Genomic DNA, 25,267 nt, shown 5'->3' on the forward strand with positions numbered 1-25,267 from the left:
AAAAAAACGTTTAACCAGTGTCTCTTGAATAATGGAGTGGAAACCTGGATACCCCATTTAAACCCTGTAAAGGGAAAAAGCACATCCAGCCAAACACGAAAGTGTGAGGCATATATAGCGGGTGAGTGTATTCACATAAGGGGAGAGGAGTCACATCTAGAGCGGTGTGGTGGAGGAGTGTAGATGTAATCTGCTGTTTATTCAAGAGACACTGGTTAAAGCGGAGGTCCACCCTAAAGTGGACCTTCCGCTCATCGGAACCCTCCCCCCCCTCCGGTGCCACAATCGGCACCTTTCAGGGGGGAGGGGGGTGCAGTTACCTGGATAATCCAGGTAACTGCACCCACTTCCGGGATAGCTCTCTGCGGAAAGGGGCGTAACTTACGCCCCTTTCCGCAAGTGCCCGCCCCTTCCCGCAAGTGCCCCGTTGCCTGCTGGGAAACACACAGATCCCAGAGGCAGCGGGGAGCGTCCTTATTGCGCAGCGCGATTCGCGCATGCGCAGTAGGGAACCGGGAAATGAAGCCGAAAGGCTCCATTTCCTGATTCCCATACCCAAGATGGCGGCGGCAGGACCCGACAGGCGACCTAGAGATCGGCTTCGGGTGCCGACATCGCGGGCGCGCTGGACAGGTAAGTGTCACTATTTTAATAGTCAGCAGCTGCAGTATTTGTAGCTGCTGGCTTTTAAAAAAAAAAAAAAACGCGGAGTCCCGGTGGACTCCCGCTTTAAACGTTTTTTTCACTATTCCATTATTTGGATTATGATCTGAAGATTCAACGTATGGACTATGATTTTACTGGGATACATTATATTCTCAGGAGCTTTTCACAGTGGTGTTGGTAACAATGTTTTTAGGAAGTGGACATTGTTTGATAGAACTTGAAACAATTCATTTGATTCTCGTTACTTGTTTATTTATTTTTTAGTGTTGAATAATACTTAGTCACAGGATATTTTTTTCAACAGATCGTATATATTTGTTATCACTATTCATCTGGTGATATGCACTATATAATAATTTGTCTTCATTAATTTCGATACAAACTATTAATTAATTTTCTGTATGCTCGGGGCAGGGCTTGCACAGTGTAGTAACATTTAGTAATTCATGTTCACTGGACTTGGTCTATCATCTTTAATATTTTTGAATTCACTGGTGTGGATTTATATTCAGCGCTGCTTTTTCTATTGTTTAGATAAGGAATATTGTACACAGGATATTTCCATTGCCAATCATTTACAGCATGTAAAGCATAGAAGAAAGTAAATGGCACATAATACGCAGTATTCACACAAAGCATGAAAATGATATAAATCAACAGATTCTCTACCTCCTCAAAGAGACACAGTGCTGCCTCATAGAGCGAGCACAGACCATCCAATGTCCTGGTGGGCTCCCTCCATTGGCTCCGGTCAGCTGATGAACCCTGAAAAAGGATGCATTTATGTTTGTCACATCAACAGCACTCAGATGTACTTAAACTAAACAAACCGATGGTCATCATGAAGCAGCTACAGTAATACTGAAGGTGGTGTGATCAGTTTGGGCAACACAGCTGCACCTACACTCCGCAAGGACACTAAACAAAAACAGACAAACTTTTAGGCTACTTTCACACTGATCTGCGGAGTGGTATACATACAACTCAAAAAATGCACCAAATTTTTCACATTTTCCATTGCTTTCAATGGGAAGGTGTGTTTTTGGTGCCTTTTTTTATTTTACTCCCGAAACATGCTCCAAAAATGCTGCAGGCCTGATTTTCTTCACCGCCCCAGTGTGAACACATTCATTGATTTTCAGGCGCTTTTTTTTTTCCAACGCAAAAGCACAGGATAAACTCCTCAGTGTTAAAGCAGCCTTATCTTTCAGGCCTTTCCCACTAAAAAGAACACATTGTAATAACTGGGGCACGTAATAAGTAACAGATTAAACATAGTTTCCATCATCTTTTTTTCATGCCACAATGGTAACTACAGTAAGCTTATTGAGGTATCTTTTTTTGCTTTACAATATAAGGACTGTTCTTGGCAAACATGACCTTAGAGGGCTCCAGCCTCACAAATACATAATAAGGACTGAAAACCATGCACAATAATTACAAAAAATATTAAATACCTAATCACCTAAAATTGTCATTTGTTGACTTTGAAGTTCTAATTAGCAAACTGAGAAGATGGATTTTTAAACCCAGATTATAAATTCCCCCATAAGAAACACTTTAAAAATGATTAGAAGCAATTACACAAAACAATATAAAACTTAGACTGGTGCTACCTGTGTACAATATCGGGGGTTTCAAACTTTTCAGTAAAGTTTAGTAAAGTATATTAATATTTATTTGCAGACCCTCAAAAAAAAATTAAATAAAAAAAAATAATAAATTATATATATATATATATATATATATATATATATATATATATATATATATATATATATATATATATATATATATATCCTGTTTCCCCCGAAAATAAGACTTAGCGTTATTGTCTGGGATGGCTGCAATATAAGCCCTACCCCCCAAATAAGTCCTAGTTAAAGGGCTTGTAGGTCTTATTTTCAAGGTAGGGCTTATTTGGGGGGGGGTAGGGCAATAACGCTAGGTTTTATTTTCGGGGAAACAGAAGAGATTAATATTAATATATACATACATACACACACACATACACACACACACACACACACACACACATTAAGCACACCCTCTCCTGCTTGCATGCCTGAGCTAGGTGCAGATTGATTCCAATAAGTAAATGCTACATGAATCATCTGCCCTTACGCAAGATGGCCACAGTCAAATACTAGGGGTGTTTTTCAAAGTGATTTCTCAACAAAATAAAGCATGAGACAGGGATGGATGGGCGAGTTTGCTTTGAATATTTAAAATAGGGATGAGCTCAGGCGTGTTCGCATGGACCACGTGCAGAGCCTGCCAGGAAGTTGGCGCAGCGCTAATCACAGGCAGTGAGACATTGCCCCGATGTGTGGCTGCAGAGATCGAGCAATGTCTCACTGCCTGTGATTAGTGCAGCGTTGCGCCAACTTCCTGGCGGGCTCAGCACATGGACCATGCAAACACACCCAAGCACATTCCCAATTTAAAAGTGAATTAAATAGCATTTGTGGTTCTCAGATAAAGTGTAGTTCCACTTTGAATCTCTTCTCTTTCAGAGAGTCATCTGACTACAAAATAGTGATACAAACATTAGGAGAACAAAAGATGAGAAAGTATGAGGAATCTAATCATTTACATCCAAACACAATACTTCAAAAGTAAATAACCAGTGGCAAGCCATGGAAATTTTTAGCCACTTTTGTTCTCATAGGGATCAGACATCTCCACTGGTGTTCCAGGCCCAAAGACTTGGCTGCCACTAAAGAGCTGGTTATAACATCTTAATAAGGAAATCTCAAAGCTGTCTACAGTAGTGGATAATGTATCATTCATAGAGTCCCATGTAAAATATTTAATAAACTTTTAAAAACGAACTTAACTATTTCTAAGAATTAAAGCAATTCTCCTGGGGCCGGCACCATATAACAAGGAATTTTCTTTTGTCATTTTGTTGTCCTTTGTACTGAATCTCTTACATGGATTCTACTCATGTCCTACTTCCTGCAGTTATTACAATTCTAAAGGCTTTATGTAGCCATTATATACAGTATATTGCTTCAATTCCACAACAAAAGTGGCGACACCCTTTAAATGACACTACTTATTTTTCTTTGCCCCCTTTTGGAAGGAAACCTTTTGGAAAAAACATCCCCCTTTAGCATGTTTATGCACCATCAGCTACACCATAAAGACAAACAATTAGTAGGAATTTACCAAACTTACCAAAGACCTCCTCATCTGTTGAAGGATGCTAATGAAGCAATCACAGCTGATCATGCCTTCCTGTGCGGTCAGCATTTTGTTCTTGTCAGTTTCATTAACCAGAGCCGAAGCTGCTAAAGCCATTTCAATCCACTCTAGGAGGTAGCGTAGAGAGCCACGCTGAGAGGCAAGGCCCAAGAGGAGTTCTGAGGCCAGACGCCTTCCCAGTGTATCTGCACCAGAATTGGGAACTGTAACGCCCTTCAGGAAGGTGGTGACCTGTGCCAGACAGTCCAGTCCCATGGGGGGTATTTTGCTCTCATTAGCAAGGGAAAGAGGGGGTAAAGAGTTGACCACATCAATAGCTGTTCGTATGACATCATTACACAGGCTCAGACCAGGTCCAGCAGTCGGCAGCATCCAACTTTGTCTCAGTAAGGCAAAGAGAAGACTAAGACCAGTCCTGACCCCCATTTCAATAAGGGCATCAGTACTGGATCGTGGCCGCTCACTAACAGACAGTGTGTCCGCAGAGCCTGAGCTATTCTCAGGAGAGTGCTGCTGTTGTTTAACTTTGCCTTTGTCATGATATTTATTGGAAAGAGCATAGAAAACCCTTTGAAGAACTAGCAACCTCTTTCTCAAAGCACCAGCAAATGGAGAGTCAGAACATACAACCTTCGCCAGAGCCAGCTGGCTGCTGAGTAAAGCATCTAGGTAGTGATCTTGTTCATCACACGACAAGGATTCCCTCTCAAAATCTGGCAGCTGGGGTCCCTTGAGGCATAAGACCTGCTGCGGCAGTGGGACCACCTCTTTGTTGCTGATGAGCTTGGCATATAGGACAGAGACACCTTCCCGGGTTGCAATTGATTCGCTATCTTCCGTTATCCAGGAGCTGTTCAGGTGCTCTAGCCATTTTATCTTCACAGGAGGCATCATGCCAGCCATTGCCATTTATTCTACTGCCATGGGTCCTGCTGGAAGCAAAAGAAATAAGTAACGGATAATGGATTTATGTCAATTAAAATGTCAACAATAAATTCAAGGACAGGTGGGGGAAGCAGTCCCCGATGGGAAAAGACTAGCCACTAACGATACTCGTAAGAGAATCTGGCAGACTGGTTGTACTCAAGTTGATCGTTCAATCAACTTGGTACATTCAGTCTGCCCATTAACAGTTCAAATCTCGGCCAGTTCCTGCTGAACCGGCAGAGATCTGAACCGTATATGGCCGGCCTAAAGCTAACCTTAAGATTTATCAACAATTATGTAGTGCTAGGGTCTGCCAGATGGGAAACAAACTAAGTGGATTATTAGGCCTCCTTAATGAAGAGCTTCACCTTCCAGGATTAAAGTTGATCCTAGCCCACCTTACTTTTTCTGCTGGGTTAAGCTGAAATAGCATACTCTCCCGCTCAGCGAATCCAGCTCTGTCCCGCTGTAACGTTCATCATAAGCCGGGTCCCCATGTCATGGGCCTCACCTGAGCAAGAAAATCAGAAGCACAAGCTGCGATCTTCTAGAAAGAGGTATGTGTCTTAAGTGACTTGTGAACTGGTGGGAGGAACATTGGCCATATACACCAACAGATAAACAAATGAACATACAAGCATTTGTATAAAACTTGGAAGCACTAGAACATTTTGCTTGCTTTTAACATTCAATTCTGGAACGAGTGGACTTTTCTGAATCAAATTCCGACCCTCAAGAACGCAAAGGAAGTTCAAAATCTAGTAGTTCTTATGATTTGTTTACTTTTTATCAATTTAGGTATTTATTAAGTTCTCACTGGACTATTTTTCATTTATTGGACTTTATTATTTCACTGGGATATTTCAAATTTCATTATTAACACTTGTTATTTATAATTTTTTTTATAAATTATGTTATGTTTGATTAGAGGAGTAGATACATTTCTCTCACCATTATTGCAATCAATTAATTTATCACTCATAGGTGTTGATATTTAAATTTATTTATAGTATTTATGTATGTGCGCAGCTTTTACAATGACAACACAAAACTGAGCCAGATGTACACGATTATTTAAATGACTGACTTACCCACTACAAGGTTGTCAGTATCCTTCCAACAAAGCTCAGTAAACATGGAACAGGGATGCTGTAGCCTCCATAATCGTCTTCATTGGCATGTAATGGTGTTGCCTAAAAGAGAAAATGTCATGGTTAAATAGGAAAAAAAAACACAATATAAATATAAATAAAAAACAAAAAAAAAAATAAAAAAAAAAAATAAAAAAAAAAAGAGTGGAGCAAAAAGCAAAAGCGATCAAAGTAAACCTTTCATCACCTTTTTTGGTTAAGGGGGCAGATGATAAATTAGATAGGGGAGGGGGGGGGGGGGTAAGGGAAAAATAAAAAAAGGAGAATTCACATGAAATTAGGGTGTAAACTGAAAACATTGTAAGATATAACTGTTAAAGACAATATATGAGGAAGACAATATAGGAGTGTAATGAATTGTACTGTGAAATCTACGAAGAAAAAATAAATAAATAAATAAATAAGAAAAAAAAAAAAAAAAAGAAGAACACAATGATTACTGCTAGTGGCTATAGCCTCCGTTCACCCCCCCCCCCCCCTCCGCTCGGCGGCGCCGGCATTCTTACTGTGGGCACCTGGCTGTGGCTTCATAGCTGGGCACCCGCTGCGCATGCGAGAGTGGCGCCGTGTGCCGTGATACACCGCGCAGTCATCTGGGACCTGTCACGTGTCCCAGATGACTGACTGCGCAGAGGCGAGTGACGTCAGGTGCCCGGGCACTGAAGGAGGCAGACTACGAGGGACCCCCTAGCAACAGGCATTTAGAGGCGAGTTAAAAAAAAAACAAAAAAAACACAACATTCCAATTTTTTTTTGGGGGGGGGGGGGGGGAGATATTACTCTTTTTTTTGGGGGGGGGGGACACCACTTTAACACATTAAACATTCTCCGTTATCTATCACCCAACAGTATAAAGAAAGATCCACCTAAAAGGGCAATTTTGAAGGAGATTCAACAAAAGTTTGAACTGAATGGCATTTACAAGATTCCATGCAGAAAAACTAGACAATTAAAATGTTTAACATCTAAAAACTGGTAAAGTGAATAACACGGATTATCTCATTACAATGGGATCTGAAGGTCGTGGAATAAATTAGGCAGCATTGTAAACATGTTGTCTCCTTTCTCCCCTTTCTCCCGGGGATATAGTACCACCATCATCTAAAATACTGCTGTTGTGTTTATTGTTTCTCATAGGTAAACTCCTTGTTGGGCACCGGCTAGGGCAGTTAGGCCGGGTTCACATATGTGAGAATTGTATGCAGGTTTCTCCGTATGACATGCGAGTGCGATCGACTCTCAATGGAGTCAGTTCAAACAGGCCCAGATCGACCACGGTCTGCATTCCAAAAAGGTCCCGTGCATGTTTGGGTTCGGTTCAGGTGTGAATTCAGGCAAGAATTCGGACCTGAATTGCACCTGAACCAGTGAACAGGAACGCACCGGACCCCATGCTGGGAATTGTGGCCACATATATGTGAACCCGCCTATTTTAGAGAGAAATTAACATATCAACATAAAGACATAAGACGGCCCTTAGAAGTATCAAAAAAAATCTTCTCCTCCTGGCTATTTTCTCCTTCATTGGCATGTTCTTCCACCTCTTCTCTAGACTTGTTTAACTGAATAATCTTTTATCTGTTAAATTAACTGCTGGTGAGAACTGCTTATGTCCATTTTAACCGCTTCAGACCCAGATTTTACCCCCTTTCTGACCAGAGCACTTTTTACAATTTGGCACTGCATCAATTTAATTGACAATCGGGCAGTCATGCAATGCTGTACCCAAACAAAATTTGCGTCCCCCCCACAAATAGAGCTTTCTTTTGGTGGTATTTGATCACCTCTGCAGTTTTTATTCTTTGCCCTATAAACAAGCGTATATTGATTGGTTTGCGCAAAATTTATTGCATCTGCAAACTATGGGAAAGATTTATGGCATTTTTATTATTTTTTTTTTTTTACTAGTAATGTAAGGCTGTGAGGCTCGGTTCTAATGTGTTATATAAAGTGATGAGTCAGTGTTTTCACAGATAAGGATTCACAGATGTCAGTTTATTTATATATATTTCTTTAGTTGTTATTCCTTTATATATTTTCACTTTTCAGGTACATTTAAATAGCTGGTATTTTTATTTACTATTTATTTAAAAAAAGTTAGAGTATTTATTGACATTCTTATATTGCATTGTGGGGCGAATCTGCCAATCTGGATGGGCCGCTTATGCTTCACAGCGAGGCTTGGTTCTGATGTGTTGTTATATAAAGCGATGAGTCAGTGCGTCGCCTGGTCCTCACGAATAAGTCTTTTTACGACGAAATGTACCTGGCAGACGTGCCGACGTCCTCGCGATACAGTGTAGGTTGGACGGGCGATTGCAGGCCGGCCGGCATATTTTATGGGCGTTTTTACTGCTATGTAAGTGTATTTCTTTAATTTTATTAAATTTGTTATACGGAATTATGCTATGGTGAGTCTTCTTTCCATTTCCTTGGGATCCAGAGTACTGCCTTTCTGCTTCACGTGCTGCTGTTGACGGGCCCGGCCTGTTTTATTCAATAAGGCAGCCTACTGTATTCATGGTCTGAGGAGGTGCTGTGGAGATTGACTATGGGCATGAAATCACTTGCCTTTTGGTAACCGCATATTTTGTGTGGCGGTGGTCACGATCCTTGGTGTTTTTCGGTTCTACAGAAGATTGAACACTTTCATGTATTATTTTTTATTTTTACACTCATTACCACAAATGTTTTTCTTATTATCACTAATATTTTAAATGTTATTTTTATTGTTAATAGAAAACTTAATATTTTCTATTTTTTCATGAATTCTTACTTTTTATCAATTTAGGTATTTATTAAGTTCTCACTGGACTATTTTTCATTTATTGGACTTTTTTTTATTACTTCACTGGGATTTTTTCGAATTTCATTATTAACATTTTTTTTTTTTTTTTTTTTTATAAATTATGTTAGGTTTGATTTATTACAGGGGTAGATCAATTTTTCTCACTATTATTGCAATCAATTAATCACTCATAGGGGTTTATATTTAATTTATATATAGTATTTATTGTATTTTGGTAGGGGAAAAAAAAGGGGGCCCTAATCAATATTAGGAGGGGATCAAAATGTATGGGTAATGGGTGTGTATATACCGTGTTTCTCCGAAAATACGACATACCCATAAAATAAGTCGTAGCAGGATTTCTAAGCATTTGTGCAATATAAGCCATACCCCAAAAACAAGACATAGTGATAGGCGTGGCTACGCAGCGTACCGGCGCCAAGCGATAAAGAAGACGGGCAGCCCTTCTCATCTGCCCAATCATGACAGCTGCTGTCTCAGAGGTGACCAGAGAGGTGCCGTGTTCTGTCCAAAAATGTCCACCTATCAAATAATGTCCGCAGGCGCAGCGCTTGCGCAGTACGGAGCACAAGGAGATTCGGAAAATCTCTGAAGATGAACGGCGCCTGCGCCGTGAGTCCAGGTGCAAGCCCCACCATCCAAGTGGACATAGGGCTGCACATAGTTAGAGGGCCGCTCGCCACGCTTCGGGCACGGCCTCGCTTCGCTCACCGCGCTTCGGGCACGGCCTCGCTTCGCTCACCGCGCTTCGGGCACGGCCTCGCTTCGCTCACCGCGCTTCGGGCACGGCCTGGCTCGGCTCTTTTTTATTCTAACTATATGTTCACTTGGATGGTGGGGCTTGAACCTGGACTCACGGCGCAGGCACCGTTCATCTTCGGATCTTTTTGGAATCTGCTTGTCATGTGTACTGCACATGTGCAGTACACAGCGGACACTATCCGACGGGGGGACACTATTTGACAGGACACCGGCAACCCCATCAACAAGGTCGGCTCCCCCCGTCAAGTCCCGGTCGTTCTGTGTGTGCCGCAAGCTGAGGCATAGAGGTGGACATAGAAAGTGAAAGTAAAAGTCTCCTCAGTGAAGTGAGGAGCAGGACGCTCTGCTTTAGGTATTGTGTGTTCTCAGGGGAAGAAGTAAAGCTGTGGCTGCCATTTTACTCAGCGCTGTGGCTCTCTCTCCCCCAGCACCAACCAGCAATAGTCTCTGTGGGTCTCTCTCCCCCAGCACCAACCAGCAATAGTCTGTGGGTCTCTCTCACCCCCCACAATCACCAGTAAAGCTGCTGCTCCCCAGCACTGACCAGCAACAGTCTGTGGGTCTCACTCACCTCACACAAACACCAGGGGAAAATTAGACATCCCCTGAAAATAAGCCATAGTGTGTCTTCTTGAGGAAAAATAAATATAAGACAGTGTCATATTTTTGGGGGAAACACTGTATATCTGGAACTTTGGAAACAAACTCCCCTTCGCTACAGCCAAATATTAAAAATTTTAAATAGTCAGTCCAGAGCACCTGCTGCAATTTTTCTGCACCCAGTTCCTATGCTTTTGTGCATAGTTGAGTTGCTTAACCTGGTTTCCAAGCACTATGCGCAAAAATATAGGAATTGTGGTGCAGGTGCTCTGGACTGAGGAGTCAAAATTAGAAATATTTGGCTGTAGCAGGAGGCAGTTTGTTTGCCGAACGGCTGGAGAATGGTACAGTAATGAGTGTCTGCAGACAACAGTGAAGCATGGTGGAAGCTCCTTGCAAGTTTGGAGCTGCATTTATGCAAAATTGAGTTGGAGCTTTGGTCAGGATCAGCTGTGTCCTCAATGCTGACAACTAAAGGCAGATACTTATCCATCATGTCATACCATCAGAGAGGCGTGTGATTGGACACAAATTCTGCAGCGGGACAATACCACCAAACATACAGCCAATGTCTTTAAAGAGGAAGTAAACCCTGGTGGCTTTTACTTTTTCTTTATTTCCCTGCAAAGGTAAAGCATAATGGGTCTTTACTATGCATCGCATGGTAGCCCATTATGTGTCACTTACCTGAAAACCAAAGCCTGCAATGTCACTGCTGTCCCCACTATCAGTGAGCGTCCATCTTCACCCCTCCTCCTTCCAGGGCCGCAAACTCCAGCTCTGTGACTGAAGTCACTCCTGTGCAAGCATGCGGGAGCTGCCAGTCACGGCATGACCCCCATTAGAAACGGCACAATGTGCCCTTACTAAAGTGTGCATGCGCCATAGTCATCGGCGCTCTGCGTTTTCCTAAATATCTCCTAAACTGTGCAGGTTTAGGAGATATTTCAAGCACCTACAGGTAAGCCTTAATATAGGCTTACTTGTAGGTAAAAGTGGTTGTACAGGGTGTGATGGTTTAGCTCCCACAAAGCCCCCGATTTAAACATCAAGTCTGTATGCGATTACATAAAGAGATACATACATATATACATTCCAGGACTTCTCCCGAGCCTCTCCCATCCTCTGAAATACCATGCCCCAATCTGTCAGACTATCTGCAAATCTATCTACTTTTAGGCGATCCCTGAAAACCTCTCTCTTCAGAGAAGCCTACCCTGCCTCCACCGAACAACTGCACTTTTATTTTCTTCATCAGCTCATCCCCCACAGTTATTACCTTTTGTATAACTTGACCCTCCCTCCTAGACTGTAAGCTCTAACGAGCAGGGCCATTGGATTCCTCCTGTATCGAATTGCACTGTACTGTCTGCCCTAATGTTGTAAAGCGCTGAGCAAACTGTCGGTGCTATATAAATCATGTATAATAAACACATATATTTTCTCTCTCTCCCCTCTCCCTATATATATATATATATATATATATATATATATATATATATATATATATATAAAATTTGTGTGTGTGTGTGTGTGTGTGTGTGTGTGTGTGTGTGTGTGTGTGTGTGTGTGTGTGTGTGTGTGTGTGTGTGTGTGTGTGTGTGTGTGTGTGTGTGTGTGTGTGTGTGTGAGAGAGAGCTATATCTATCACACACACATCTATGTATCCAAACACACACACACGCAATATATTATTGTTACAATCATCCGTCTTTCGAATGACTCCTACTTATGAACGGCGGGCACATCGAAAAAACAGCAGAAACGCCGTTCTCTGCATGGGTGTCCGGATTACAAAAAAAATGAGACTTCATAACAAACCAGCAGCCCATAACTTGGGGACTGCCTGTATACACACACGCACTCTATACTGGGCTGCTCCATTAAATGCCAAAATAAAAAAACATTAACTGACCCCCAAGGCTGGCCATACAATACACAATTCTCTTGTACAATTTTCCTTTAGATTTACCAAAACTATATAATATGGAGGTCAAACCTAAACAACACTTTCAATTTGTATGCAGCCAGGCAGGCCTTTGCACTACACTGTTGAAGGTAAATCTAAAGAAAAATGGGCTAATGTGTGGCCAGAGTAAATCATTTGAGCTGTATACAAGCACTGAAAATAGAAGTTACTATCTCCTGTTCACTTACAATCAATCTGATCAGGAACGTTCCATGACTCTTCATATTAGTCCTGTGTCAGGCTGATGACAGTCACCTCGGAAAGCATGTGAAGCTGCCAGTGACAGGAATTTAAGCCCACTGCTAAGCACCACTCCCACCCTTGACCTTTGTTCAGAGACAATAGCGTTGTATCTGGAAGCCATTAGGGAAGGTAATGGGGTTACAGGGATAAAATCATAGTCCAGTATTGATCGAGTATTTTACACTCCTGGACTTCACAACTGAGTATCGCAGTAGGTCGTGGAGTTTCCTTTCATTGATATTCAAGTGCAAAAGGAGTGTGTACTTTATTATACTGTTAAAGGCATTGAACAAACAATTGTAAAATTTCCTGACAGATAGACAAATGTTTTACAACTATTGCTTGTAAAACATTTGTCTTTCATGGGCTTGATTTATAAGAACTGAATAAAAAAATGGAAGCGTTGTCTCCAAAGCAGCCCAATAAAATGAATGGGTCATCACACAAAAAAAAATAAATAAATAAATAAACACATTAAACAGGCCAAATTTTTTTTTGCAAAGTGATTCACCACTACACACGTTGTACATTACAGTGTATGTGCACGGCAGTGAGCTGCAACTCGTGTATTCCCTTCCCCCCTCTTTGAAAATGAAAGGCACTGTATCCATCACTGGTTGTGATCCTAATGATTGTTGCCCGCAAAGCAATACTGTTGAACGTCTAACATCTTAATTGCACAGTACTGTTGTAGTTGGAGCCTCCTTACAATGTAATAAAAGTAAATAAAAATAAAATTACAAATAAAAGTATTGCAACTTTCAATTAAGACGCAACAGGTTTGCTATAGCTCTCCCCTCTCCAGTATTCATGTTTCCTAAATATCGGTCAAACATATTTGACATGTTAAAGAGGGATTCCACCAAAAAAAAAAAAAAAAATATTAAAAGCCAGCAGCTATAAATACTACAGCTGCTGACTTTTAATAAATGGACACTCACCTGTCCCGGGTTCCAGCGATGCCGGCAGCCGAGGCCGATCGATCGCTCGGCTCTCGGCTGCTGTAGTCACCATTCTAGGTGAGGGAATCAGGAAGTGAAGCGAATCGGCTTCACTTCCCAGTTCCCTACTGCGCATGCGCGAGCCGCGTGTGTCCCAGCAGACAGCACGGCAGGGCAGGAAATGGCGTAGACTGCCACGGGAGTCTATGCCCGGAAATGGGTGAAAATACCTGTCTTTGACAGGTATCTCCACCCCCCTCCCCCCTGAAAGGTGTCAATTGTGACACCGGAGGGGGGGAGGGATCCGATCAGCGGAGGTTCCACTTTAGGGTGGAATCCCGCTTTAAGTATCCATTTACTCAGGACAACCTCCTCTTATATTTTATACTTTTTTCCAAGTATAAATACCTCTGAAAAGTGTAAGCATGCATATGTACTCAGTACTTGGTTTGGACCCCTTTTGCAGCAATTACTTCCTCAATGTGGCGTGGCACGGAAGCTCCCAGCCTGTGGCACTGCTGAGGTGTTAGGGAAGACCAGGATGCTTCAATAACGGCCTTCAGCTCTTCTGCATTGTCCGGTCTCATGTCCCTCATCTTTCTTTTGGAAATGACCCATAGATTCTCTATGGGGTTTAGGTCAGGCGAGTTTGCTGGCCAATCAAGCACAATAATCCCACGGTCACTGAACCAAGTTTTTGTGCTTTAGGCAGTGTGGGCAGGTGCCTGCTGAAAAATGAAGTCATCCCCATAGAGCTCGTCTGCAGAAGGAAGCATGAAGTTCTCCAAAATCTCTTGGTAGACGGCTGCGTTGACCCCGGACTTAATGAAGCACAGTGGACCAACACCAGTATATGATATGGCTCCCCAAATCAACACAGACTGGAAACTTCACACTGGACTTCAAGCATCGTGCAGTGTGTGCCTCTCCATTCTTCCTTCATACTCTGGGTCCTTGGTTTCCAAATGAGGTGCAAAATTTGCTCTCATCAGAAGAGAAGACTTTGGAAAACTGAGCAACAGACCAGGTCTGTTTTTTCCTTAGCCCAGGTAAGACGATTCTGACATTGTTTGTTGTTCAGGAGTGGTTTGACAAGAGGAATACGACATTTGAATCCCATGTCCAGGATCTATGAGTGGTGGCTCTTGATGCACTGACCAGCCTCAGTCCACTCCTTGTGAAAATCCCTAACACTTTTTCATGGCCTTTTCCTGACAATCCTTTCCTGGCTGCAGTTATCCCTGCCGCTTGTGCACCTTTTTCTTCCACACTTTTCCCTTCCACATAACTTTCTATTAATATGCTTTGATACAGCACATTTGGAACATCCAACTTCTTCTGCAATTACCTTTTGAGGCTTTCCCCCCTTATGGAGAGTATCAATGATGGTTTTCTGCACAACTGTCAGGTCAGAAGTTTTTTCCATGGTTGTGATTCCTACTGAACCAGAATGAGAGACCATTTAAGAACCCTTTCACAGCTTTGTAGGCACTACAGCGCTAAAAATAGTGTCTGCAAAGCTCCCTGAAAGAGCCGCTCCTGTGTCTTTAGTGTGAAGGCCCCAAGGGCTTTCCCACTGGAGCGGTGCGCTGGCAGGACCCTAAAAAAGTCCTGCTAGCAGCATCTTTGGAGCGGTGTATACACCGTTACTCCACCACTCCTGCCCATTGAAATCAATGGGGCAGCGCAGCTATACCACCGGCAAATAAAAAGGGTTTTTAACCCCTTTTCGGCTGCCAGCGGGGGTTAAAACCGCTATCGGCCGAATACCTCCGCAAATACGATGGTAAAGCGCCGCTAAAAAAATCTTTACCGCCGCCGCTGCAGTGTGAAAGCGGCCTTAAAGGCTCAGGAACTCTTTGCAGGTGTTATGGCTTAATTAGCTTATTAGAGTGGGACACTGAGCCTAGATCATTGCACCTTTTCACAATATTCTAATTTTCTGAGATTGTGGATTTAGGGTTTTCTTAAGGTGTAAGCCATAATCCTCACAATTATGACAAATCACGGCTTGAACTATCTTGCTTTACATGTAATGACTATCTCATATGTTAGGTTTACCTTTTAAGTTGCATTAGTGAAATAAATGAACTTTTGCACGATATTCTAAATTTTCCAAGTATCACCTGTATACTGTACACAGTTTTAAACAATTAAAAGGAACACTTTGAACACACATCAGATCTCAATGGGGAAAAATATCATGCTGGATATCTATACTGATATGGACTGGGTAATGTGTAAGGAATGAAAGGATGCCACATTGTTTGATGGAAATTAAAATGATCAACCTACAGAGGGCTGAAAATCAAAGTGAAAAAATGATACAGCAGGCTAGCCCATTTGGTGACATTTCATTGCAGGAACTCAAAAACAGTACTCAGTAGTTTGTATAGCCCCCATGTCCCGGTAAGCACATCTGACAACGTCAGGGCATGCTCCTAATGAGACGACAAATGGCGTCTTGGGGTATTTCGTACCAGATCTGGACCAGGGCATCACTGTCCTCCTGGACAGACTGAGGTGCAACCCGACAGCGTCAGATGGACCAAAACATAATGCCCAGAGGTGTTCTATTGGATTTAGGTCAGGAGTGTGGGGGCCATTCAATGGTATTGATTCCTTCATCCTCCAGGAACTAGTTGCAGACTTTGCCACATGAGGCCGGCCATTGTTGTACACAAGGAGGAACTCAGAACCCACTGCACTAGTGTAGGGTCTGACCATAGGTCCAAGGATTTCATCCCGGTACCTAATGGCAGTCAGGGTACCATTGTCTAGCCTGTAGAGGTCTGTGCATCCCTCTATGCATATGCCTTTCTAGACCATCACTGACCCACAATCAAACCGGTCAAGCTAAATAAATAAGGTTACAGGCAGCATAATGTTCCCCACGGCTACTCAAGACCCTTTTTACATCTGTCACATGTGCTCGGGGTGAACGTGCTCTCATCTGTAAAAAGGAAAGGGTGCCAGTGGCAGACCTGCCAATTCTGGTGTTTAATGGCAAATGCCAATTGAGCTCCACGGTGCTGGGCAGTGAGCAAAGGGCCCACCGGAGGACGTCGGGCCCTCAGGCCACCCTCATGAAGTTTGATTGTTTGGTCATAGACATAGCACCAGTGGCCTGCTGGAGGTCAAGTTGTAGGATTCTGGCAGTGCTCCTCCTGTTCCTCCTTGCACAAAGGAGGAGATACCAGTCCTGCTGATGGGTTAAGGACCCTCTACAGCCTTGTTGAGCCCTCCTAGAATAACTGCCTGCGTCCTGGAATCTCTGCCACACTCTTGAGACTGTGCTGGTGGACAGCAAACCTTCTGGCAATGGCACGTATTGATGTGCCATCCTGAGGGAGATGGACTGCCTGTGCAACCTATCTAGGGTCCAGGTATTGCCTCATGCTACCAGTAGCGACACTGACCCTAATCCAATGCAAAACTAGTGAAAAACAGTAAGAAAAAATGAGTATTTATAGGGCATCTTTGAATGTAGGTTGATCATTTATCATTTCCATAATGCATCACCTAGTCCATATCAGTATAGATATCCAGCATGATATTTTTCACCATTGAGATCTGGTGCGTTTTCAAAGTGTTCCTTCAAATTTTTTGAGCAGTGTGTAACGTTTTGGGGTTTTAAACAATGCGCATAAAAAAATAAAAATCAATAAAAAAATAATTACAAAAAAAATTTAAAAAATCACTGCCATAAAAAGAGTTAAGCTAAAACTGGCACCTAATTTTGTAGTTTTTCCTATTAGTTGCATTTAAAAAAATGTTTGTTGCGTCGATTGATAGCGGCTTGCAGCATAAATCGCGTTCAATCAAAACATAAGAGATGGGCAGGGCAGGGGGCATGACGGCAAAACTGACCAAAGGAGATACAGTATGCTATGCCACATACAATGACCCACCAGAAAAGATCTGCTCATGTGATTGGCGTGGTCAGTTTGAATTCAGATAGAAGTGGGAACAGGAAGGATTACCAGATATTTCCTCATCAATCTAAATATAATAACAGAAAAGGCTGGAATTACAGTGGAACCTTGGTTAACAAGTAACACTGTTGAAAGACAAGCAACTTTTTTTTAAAAAATTCTGACTCGGTTTGTGAGTGTTGTCTCGCAAAACAAGCAGAATTCAAGCTAATGGGGTGTGCAGTACCGCATTTAGCCAGAGGTGCGGGGGCGCCAGTGACACTTGGAACGGTTCATAGACATTCGTAAATACTCAGAATCACTCGGAAACACTTGAAAATACTCGGTTCCCGAGTGTTTCCGAGCCTGAGTCCAGCCGACCTGTCCGAGTATTTCCGAGGCTCTCCAGCGCCCCCCACCTCTGGCCACATGCGGTATTGCATGCAATAGAAGTGAACGCAGAACAAATTATTTTTGGTTCCATGGACTTCAATGGGGAAACTAACTTTGATACGTGAGTGCTTTGCATTACAAGCATTCTCCTGGAACAGATTATGCTCATAAGCAAAGGTTCCACTGTACCAGAATATACATTAAAAACACAAACCCCTAGATTCAATATTACGTTAGGAGTAACATACACTGTTTTGGCTAGAGAAAAGAATAGCTACATTGTCTTTTTTTGGGCATCTGTGTGCCATTGGGGAGATTTAACTTTACTTCCTGTCCTGTAGACACAACAGAATGTAAGAAGATATCCCTCTCCATCAATCCCTCGCTCTGGATGGAGCCAGGATGTGAATTTCTGTGTGTAAACACAAATCCACGTCCTGCCAGGGGAGAGGAGACAGATCGTGTGTGCCTAGTATATAGGAACAACGATCGGTCTCCTTCCTAAGTCAGTCCCATCCCCACAGTTAGAACACATTTAACCCCTTGATCGCTCCCTATTAACCCCTTCACTGCCAGTGATATTTACACAGTAATTAGTGCATTTTTGGTCCCAAAAAAGTGTCAAAAGTGTCCGATCAATTTGCCACAATGTCGCAGTCCTGATAAAAATAGCAGATCTCCACCATTACTAGTAAAAAAAATAATAAAGCCATAAATCTGTCCCCTATTTTGTAGGCACTATAACTTTTGCGCAAAGCAATCAATATTACGCTTATTGAGATTTTTTTTTTTACCAAAAATATGTAGAAGATTATACATCAGCCTAAACTGATGAAGAAATGTGTTTTATTTTTTATTTGAGATATTAATTATAGCAAAAAGTAAAAAAATACATGTTTTTTTTGTTTTTTGTTTTTTAAAAGGTCGCTCTTGTTTATAGCGGTGATCAAAATACCACCAAAAGAAAGCTCTATTTGTGGGGGGGGGGTGGGGGGGGGGGGGGAGGACAAATCCCGTTTAGGTACAATGTTGGACGACCGATCAATTGTCAGTTAAAGCGACGCAGTGCCAAATTGCAAAAAATGGCCTGGCCAGGAAGGGGGTGAAGCGGTTAAAATAAACAAACAGAGGGTGAATCTTCTCAAGGACACAGAGAGCAATAAAAATCTTACAGGGTTCTAACCTTTTCCTACTAAACACAAAAAAAAAAAAAATTGTAAAAGAATTGGCTTTGGAAAGTGTCTAAGAACAAATTTCAGCATTTGTTGTGGATATCGGCTTAAAGCTCTGCAGTTCCTGTACGAGTAGAGAGACATGGGGATAACAAATCAGAAACACATTGCCGTGTTGACATGACTGCAGGGTATGTGCTGTAGTGGTAAGGTGTAACATACTTTAATTTTGGGTCCAGCAGGGTCCCCCAATCCATGTAACCGGTCCCCCTGCAGGGTCCTCTGTCAGGCCTCCTGACACACAATGCAGAAATAGCAGCCCTGCACTCTGTGTGAAGGCACTGAAGGACCGCCAAAAGCCTAGAGCAGTGATGGCGAACCTTGGCACCCCAGATGTTTGGAACTAATTTCCCATCATGCTAACCTACACTGCAGAGTGCAGGAGCATCATGGGAAATGTAGTTCCAAAACATCTGGGGTGCCAAGTATCGCCATCACTGGGGTGGAGCATCAGGATATAGTAGAGCATGCCAGATCTAGGCAAAATAAAAGTATTGCAGCTTAAAGTGTTACTAAACCCAGGACTCTGCATTCACTATATCAGGTCTCGCATAGTACACAGAACATGGAAATGAAATTGTTTTAGTAACTATAAACTGCTAAATACCTTTTCTCATCAGCAGTATATAGCAGCCTTGTGACTTGTATCAGTGTCTGGTTAAAGCTTGTAGGAGGAGTTTTTATTTTCCCTAATCCTGTCTGGACAGTGCTGATTGGCCCTGTACTGATCACTGCACTCTCCCAAGAAAAAAAAAAAAACCACACAAACATAACATGCAACTCTCTAGCAATACACACCAAACAGCATGTGCAGGCTGACCTCTGAATGCTCTGTTCAATCAGGTGATGGGTTGGAGTCAGTTAACCACTTTACGACCAGCGCACACCGAGGTACATCCTATTTTTGAAGAGGGATATCTTGGTAACGGCAGCAGCTGCTGCCACAACTGAGATATCCATCTCTTCAGGCGGCGGTCGTGTGTGCGATAACGGTGGTCTCTGCGGTGGGTTCGCCGCAAGATCACCGCTATCGGCGGCGGGAGAGGTGCCACCCCCCCCCCCTCCCGTCGCTCTCCGCCGCTTACCGGAGCCGTCAGTATCGGCGGAGACGATCGGGTCCTTTCGTTAGCAGGGTATAGAGACGAGTGAGGCTAAGATGGCCCCCACTCGTCTCTATACCATAGGAGGGCGGAAGCGACGTCAAAACGTCACTTCCGCCCATATATTTTTTAATGTCATTTTTTTCAAATTAAATTTTTTTTACAAATATGAGATCTGAGGACTTTTTGACCCCAGATCTCATATTTAAGAGGACCTGTCATGTTTTTTTTCTATTACAAGGGATATTTACATTCCTTGTAATAGGAATACAAGTGATTTTTTTTTTAAACAGTGTAAAAATAAATAAAATCAATTAAGCTAAATAAGAAAAAAATAAAACAAAAGTTTTTTAAAAAACCCCCCTTCACGACGAGCTCACGCGCAGAAGCGAGCGCATACTTGAGTAGCGCCCGCATATGAAAATGGTAGTCAAACACCCGAATTTAAACCACTATGCCCCTAAGATTGTAATAGGGTGTAATTTAATTATATCCCCATTACCTTGCTGCTACCATCTTCTCTTTGTTTTTGTTTTTCAATTTCCTGGTCTCCTGTTATGGGCGGTGCGGCTGCGGCTAGGGGCGGTGTTTCAGCGGCAGGTCTGCACTTCCCTTTGGCCGCACTGTCTCCTGGGATCCTTTTTTAAAGTTCCCAGGAGTCCATGCGCCCAGTTATTGTCAGGGCTCGGATTTGTTTGATCCGCACATGCGCGAGATCGGCGCTTGAACGGGCGGTACATGCTGGGATATCAGCAGCACAGTGTCCCGGAAGGGAATGCCTGTGGGCGTCATATGCCCACAGGCCAGATGGAAACCGTCAGGAGACGATTTTATAAACTTGGAAAAAGTCGGAAAAATGGCAGCATGAGAGTTTTAGCATGGCACAAGTAAGTGGAACTATTCAAAATTGTACTCCTTGTCATTTCCCCCCCAGAAAAAAAAAAAAAAAAAAAAAAAAAAAAAAAACAGTGGTGGAACCCCACTTTAAGTGGTTAAAGAAGGAGGATCAGAGAGAAAGGATCACACAGCCTTTATACACAATGCAGAGGATTAACCCATTAGGTTCACAGCGAGTTTACCAAGCATGCTTTACTGCATATACACATTGATTTTACTGTTGTGGGTTCAGTAACACTTTGCAAGTCTGCACCCTTAGACTAAAGCCCCTTTTACACTGGCAATCCAATCAGGTCTGCCTGCCAGTTTTACACCAGTCTACCTCCAATCTGATCCAGACCGCAAAAAAAAAAAAAAAAAAAAAAAAATGGAAGGGGATCCGCCCCCCTCCGTCTAGGCAGATTGGATTGGAGGGCAATGGGGTGTAAATTGACAGCCGGTCCATTTCCACCCAGCAGTCCATAAAGCAGAGCAGGCTCTGTCCATGTCTGCTCTGCAGAAATGGAGCAAACAAAGACCTGTTATCCACCCTCTCCGCACTGCATGGGGGTCAGCAGGCTGGTTGTACTGAAGTCAATCCACCCATCGACTTCTAGAAAAAATGGTTCCCACAGAAGTCCATATAAAATAGTGTTGCCACCATCCCTGGTAAATAGAAAATGTATTAAGTAACCCCCAGAGGTACTGATGGGACTTTGAAGGCAACACAGAAATAGAAAAACTGAATAAGTAAAATCACAACATTTTATTATACATTATAAAAATTTATATTATGGTACAAGATCAGATATGAAAAACAGATAACATGTTGGTAGAAACCATTGATGCATAAATGGTGACACTCTCCTTTTAATGCCCAACACGTTTCAGGAAGACTTCAATCACTTCTGAGGCCACACAACTTTATTCATCCATACAGATGTAGGGAATAAAAAAGGCTTCCAGATAAAAACAAGAATCTAACAATGCCGAAGAGGAACCCCCGCCCCCCCCCCCCCCCCCAAGTGTCCCAGGCCACATACGCTTCAGACAAGTATCCCCCTAGAGGGCATGGGGTTTGGCCACAACCAGTCACAGCAAGATACCAAACGATCAGATGAAAAAGGGTGACATGTTAAACATTAACCACTTGCCGCCTGCCATATAGCAAAATGACGGTGGCAAAGTGGTTTTAATATCCTGACTGGACGTCATATGACGTGATCAGGATATTAAGCCCATCGTGGCGATCGTTGTTGCGGTGTTTCAGTCTGACACGCCCTAACTACGATCTCGGTAAAGAGTCTCTGACGGAGACTCTTTACCATGTGATCAGCCGTGTCCAATCCCGGCTGATCACAGTGTAAATAGGAAGAGCCGGCGATCAGCTTTTCCTCACTCGCGTCTGTCAGACGCGAGTAGAGGAGAATCAATCAGCTGGGGGGGGGGGGGGGTCTGTGCTGATCGATTATCAGCGCAGCCCCCCCGAGGATGCCCACATTGAACCACAAGGGACGCCACCAGACCACCAGGGATACCCAGCACCAGGTATGCCTCCCTAGACCACCAGGGATGCCAGTGCCCACAATGGATGCCAGTGCCCACAATGGGCATCACTGATTGCCATGCATCATTGTTTGACACCGATTGGCATCCATCCCTACAATATTGTACACTACAATGCCGCCTATCAGTGCCCATCCATGCCCATCCGTGCCGCCTATCCATGGCAATCCATGCCACCTATCAAGTGTCTATTTGTGACACATATCAGTGTCTGACGCATATCAGTGCCACCTATCAGTGCCACTTCATTGGTGCCACATAATCAGTGCCGCCTTATCAGTGCCCGTCACCGCAGCCCCGTCAGTGCCCATCACTGAAGGAGAAAACTTACTTATTTACAAAGTTTTGTAACTGAAACAAAAAAAACATGTTTTTTTTTCAAAATTTTCAGTCTTTTTTTATTTGTTTAGCAGAAAATAAAAATCCCAGAGGTGATCAAATACCACCAAAAGAAAGCTCTATTTGTGGGAAATGATAAAAATTTAGTTTGGGTACAGTGTAGCATGAACGTGCAATTGTCATTCAAAATGCGACAGCGCTGAAAGCTCAAAATTCGTCTGGGCAGGAAGGTGTATAAGTGCCCGGTATTGAAGTGGTTAAAATTAAGTGCCTATACTGTGTAAAATCCAGTAATATGCTGTCTCACCCTGCTCTGCACATGCTCAGTTGCTCTCCATTTTTAGGCACTGCTGAGTTTATAGAGGCCGATCTGCTGACAGTCTTAAAGTGGAATTAAACCCTTCTATCCTTTACAGCCAAGGAAGCTGCTCCTGTTTGATCAGCAACTGCCAAGGTGCACACCAGCCATTTAATGGTTTGGCAGTTTGGTTGACAACCCAATCAAAATGTGACAGTTTGCATTTCCAGCATTCCAAGAATGTAACAGTTTTGACACCGGTAAAAATCGATGGGTTTAGGATTTACTGCTGGGGCTTTGAGCTTCAGCAAAATGGCAGCCTCCAGCAAGAAGAAACAGGAACGGTGCTGAAATTTACAGCACAAACTAATTTTGGAAGCATAATTAACATGGAATGCTAAAAAAAACATAATTTTTTATCAAGATGATATGGGCTAAGTTCAGCTTTAAGTAACAGATGGGAACAAAAAAACTAACAAATTCTAACCACACACTACCCAACGACTGAAAAACAAAAGTTTGGCTGCAGTTCAGATTAAAAAAAATAAAAAAATAAAAGAATAGTATGCATCGTTTTAATTTCAAAATGATAATTTATGGATCCTGACTTCATCAGTTTACGCAAGCAAAAATAAACCTTACTAAAAATGTAAAAGGTCAAGATCAGGAGTTCGGATTATGCAATCAGTATATCAAAATTAAACAGCACATGAAGCCAGCAAAGATAGCCAAAAGGATGAGAGAGGCCACATGTGCAAGTTTCTAGGCTAAAGTTAAAAAGCAGCATGAAGACTAAAAGTCAAACCAGAAGTGAGTTCAACCACCGAGCCCCTTTCTGAGATTTGTTGTTTACAAGTTAAATTCATTTCTTTTGCTAGAAAAATACTTAGAAAAAACAAAATATATAATGTTTGGAGGTTCTAACACCCTAGAGAATAAAATGGCAGTCGTTGTAATACTTTGTCACACTGTTTTTGTGCAGTAGTCTTACAAGCACAGTTTTTTTGGGAAAAAATACACTTCTTTTAAATGAAAAAATAAAAACCCAATTTTTTTTTTATATTGTAAAAGATGATGTTACTTCAAGTAAACTGATACCCAACATGTCATGCTTCAAAATTGCGCCAGCTCATGGAATGGCGACAAACTTTTACCCTTAAAAATTTGTATAGACGAGGTTTAAAAAAATTCTACAGGTTGTATGTTTTTAGTTACAGAGGAGGTCTAAAAAAAAAAAAAAAATAATAATAATAATAATAATATTTTAGAAAATATTTGTTTTTCTTTTACAAATTACTTTACTTTACTACAGTGCCTTGACAAAATATTCATACCCCTTGAAATTTTCCATGGGATTTTATGTGATAGACGAACACATTTGTGGCACATTTGAAGTGGAAGGAAAATGATAAATTGTTCTCAAAATGTAGCGTGCATTTGTATTTAGCCCCCTTTACTCGGATACCCCTAACTAAAATCTACTGCAGGGGGTCGGAAACCCTTAGATCGAGGTCCACCTGCAGGTGACAGGTAGACTGCGAACAGGTCCCTGCGTCGCCGACAACCTCCTTCTAGGTGCTGATCCTTGACTTCCTCCCAGCCTCCTCCACGGTTCTGCCGTGCCATCTGTGCCCCAGTCCTCTCGCTCCCTTCTGCCTCCTCCCCCGTGCCTTCTGTGTCCTAGTCCCCTCTCTCCATCCAGCCTCCTCCGCCACTTTATCAGTGAACAGGGGAGACCTGGAGGAAGCAAAGGACGGAGAGGGAGCCAGCCAAAAGAACTGTAAACCGCTGGTGATTGGTTGCTAGGACACAGGGTGGTTCCTAAGCAATCACCAGCTTGCTAATATGAAAATTGACTGCCAGCCCCTGCCCTCTGCCCAGAACTGTGCTGCCTCCCGGTCTCCTGTGGAAACAGGTAGTACACCATGCTATGGAGGGAAGGGGGGGGGGGGGGCAGCAGAGGTTACTGCTATAGGGGAAAGGGGGCAGAAGAAACCACTGAGTGATATGAAGGGGGCAGAATCACCCTCATAGCACCCATCACATTAATTTCTTCAGCAGGGACAGGGAAGTTGGTTAGAGTTGATGGGAAGATGGAGACAACTTTTCTTTTTCAGGTCCAAAGTGAACATGGCAGCAACTCCAGAAAAATTCAACGTGGAAGAGCATAGGACCATAATAAAGTTCCTGTTTCCCCAAGGGAAAGGTGCAAAGCAGATCCATGATGAAATGTCAAACTTTGGGCGCCAGTGGTCCTTCATATTCAACATT

The 25,267-nt window shown here is 42.7% G+C and overlaps 1 protein-coding gene across 9 annotated transcripts in view; it reads right to left on the reverse strand.

The window, feature by feature from the left end:
- The window catches only part of HERC1 (HECT and RLD domain containing E3 ubiquitin protein ligase family member 1), a 230,383-nt gene that overhangs the window by 150,006 nt on the left and 55,110 nt on the right, over positions 1–25,267 (reverse strand). For 6 of the 9 annotated variants that reach the window (XM_077471313.1, XM_077471314.1, XM_077471316.1 and 3 more), the window contains exons 2-4: positions 5,895–5,996; positions 3,850–4,808; positions 1,336–1,431 (exon numbers count right to left, since the gene is read on the reverse strand). In XM_077471313.1, the coding sequence (XP_077327439.1) occupies positions 1,336–1,431; positions 3,850–4,785 (1,032 nt within the window). In that variant the 5' untranslated portion in view covers positions 4,786–4,808; positions 5,895–5,996. Of the gene's footprint in view, positions 1–1,335; positions 1,432–3,849; positions 4,809–5,894; positions 5,997–12,282; positions 12,302–25,267 lie in introns of those variants that run through there. The other 3 variants (XM_077471310.1, XM_077471311.1, XM_077471309.1) reach the window with 3 other exon arrangements.

Source organism: Lithobates pipiens, unplaced genomic scaffold (genome assembly GCF_037356315.1).
Source record: "Lithobates pipiens isolate NorthernLeopardFrog02 unplaced genomic scaffold, aLitPip1_a1.2 Scaffold_8, whole genome shotgun sequence".
Lineage (NCBI taxonomy): Eukaryota > Metazoa > Chordata > Amphibia > Anura > Ranidae > Lithobates > Lithobates pipiens.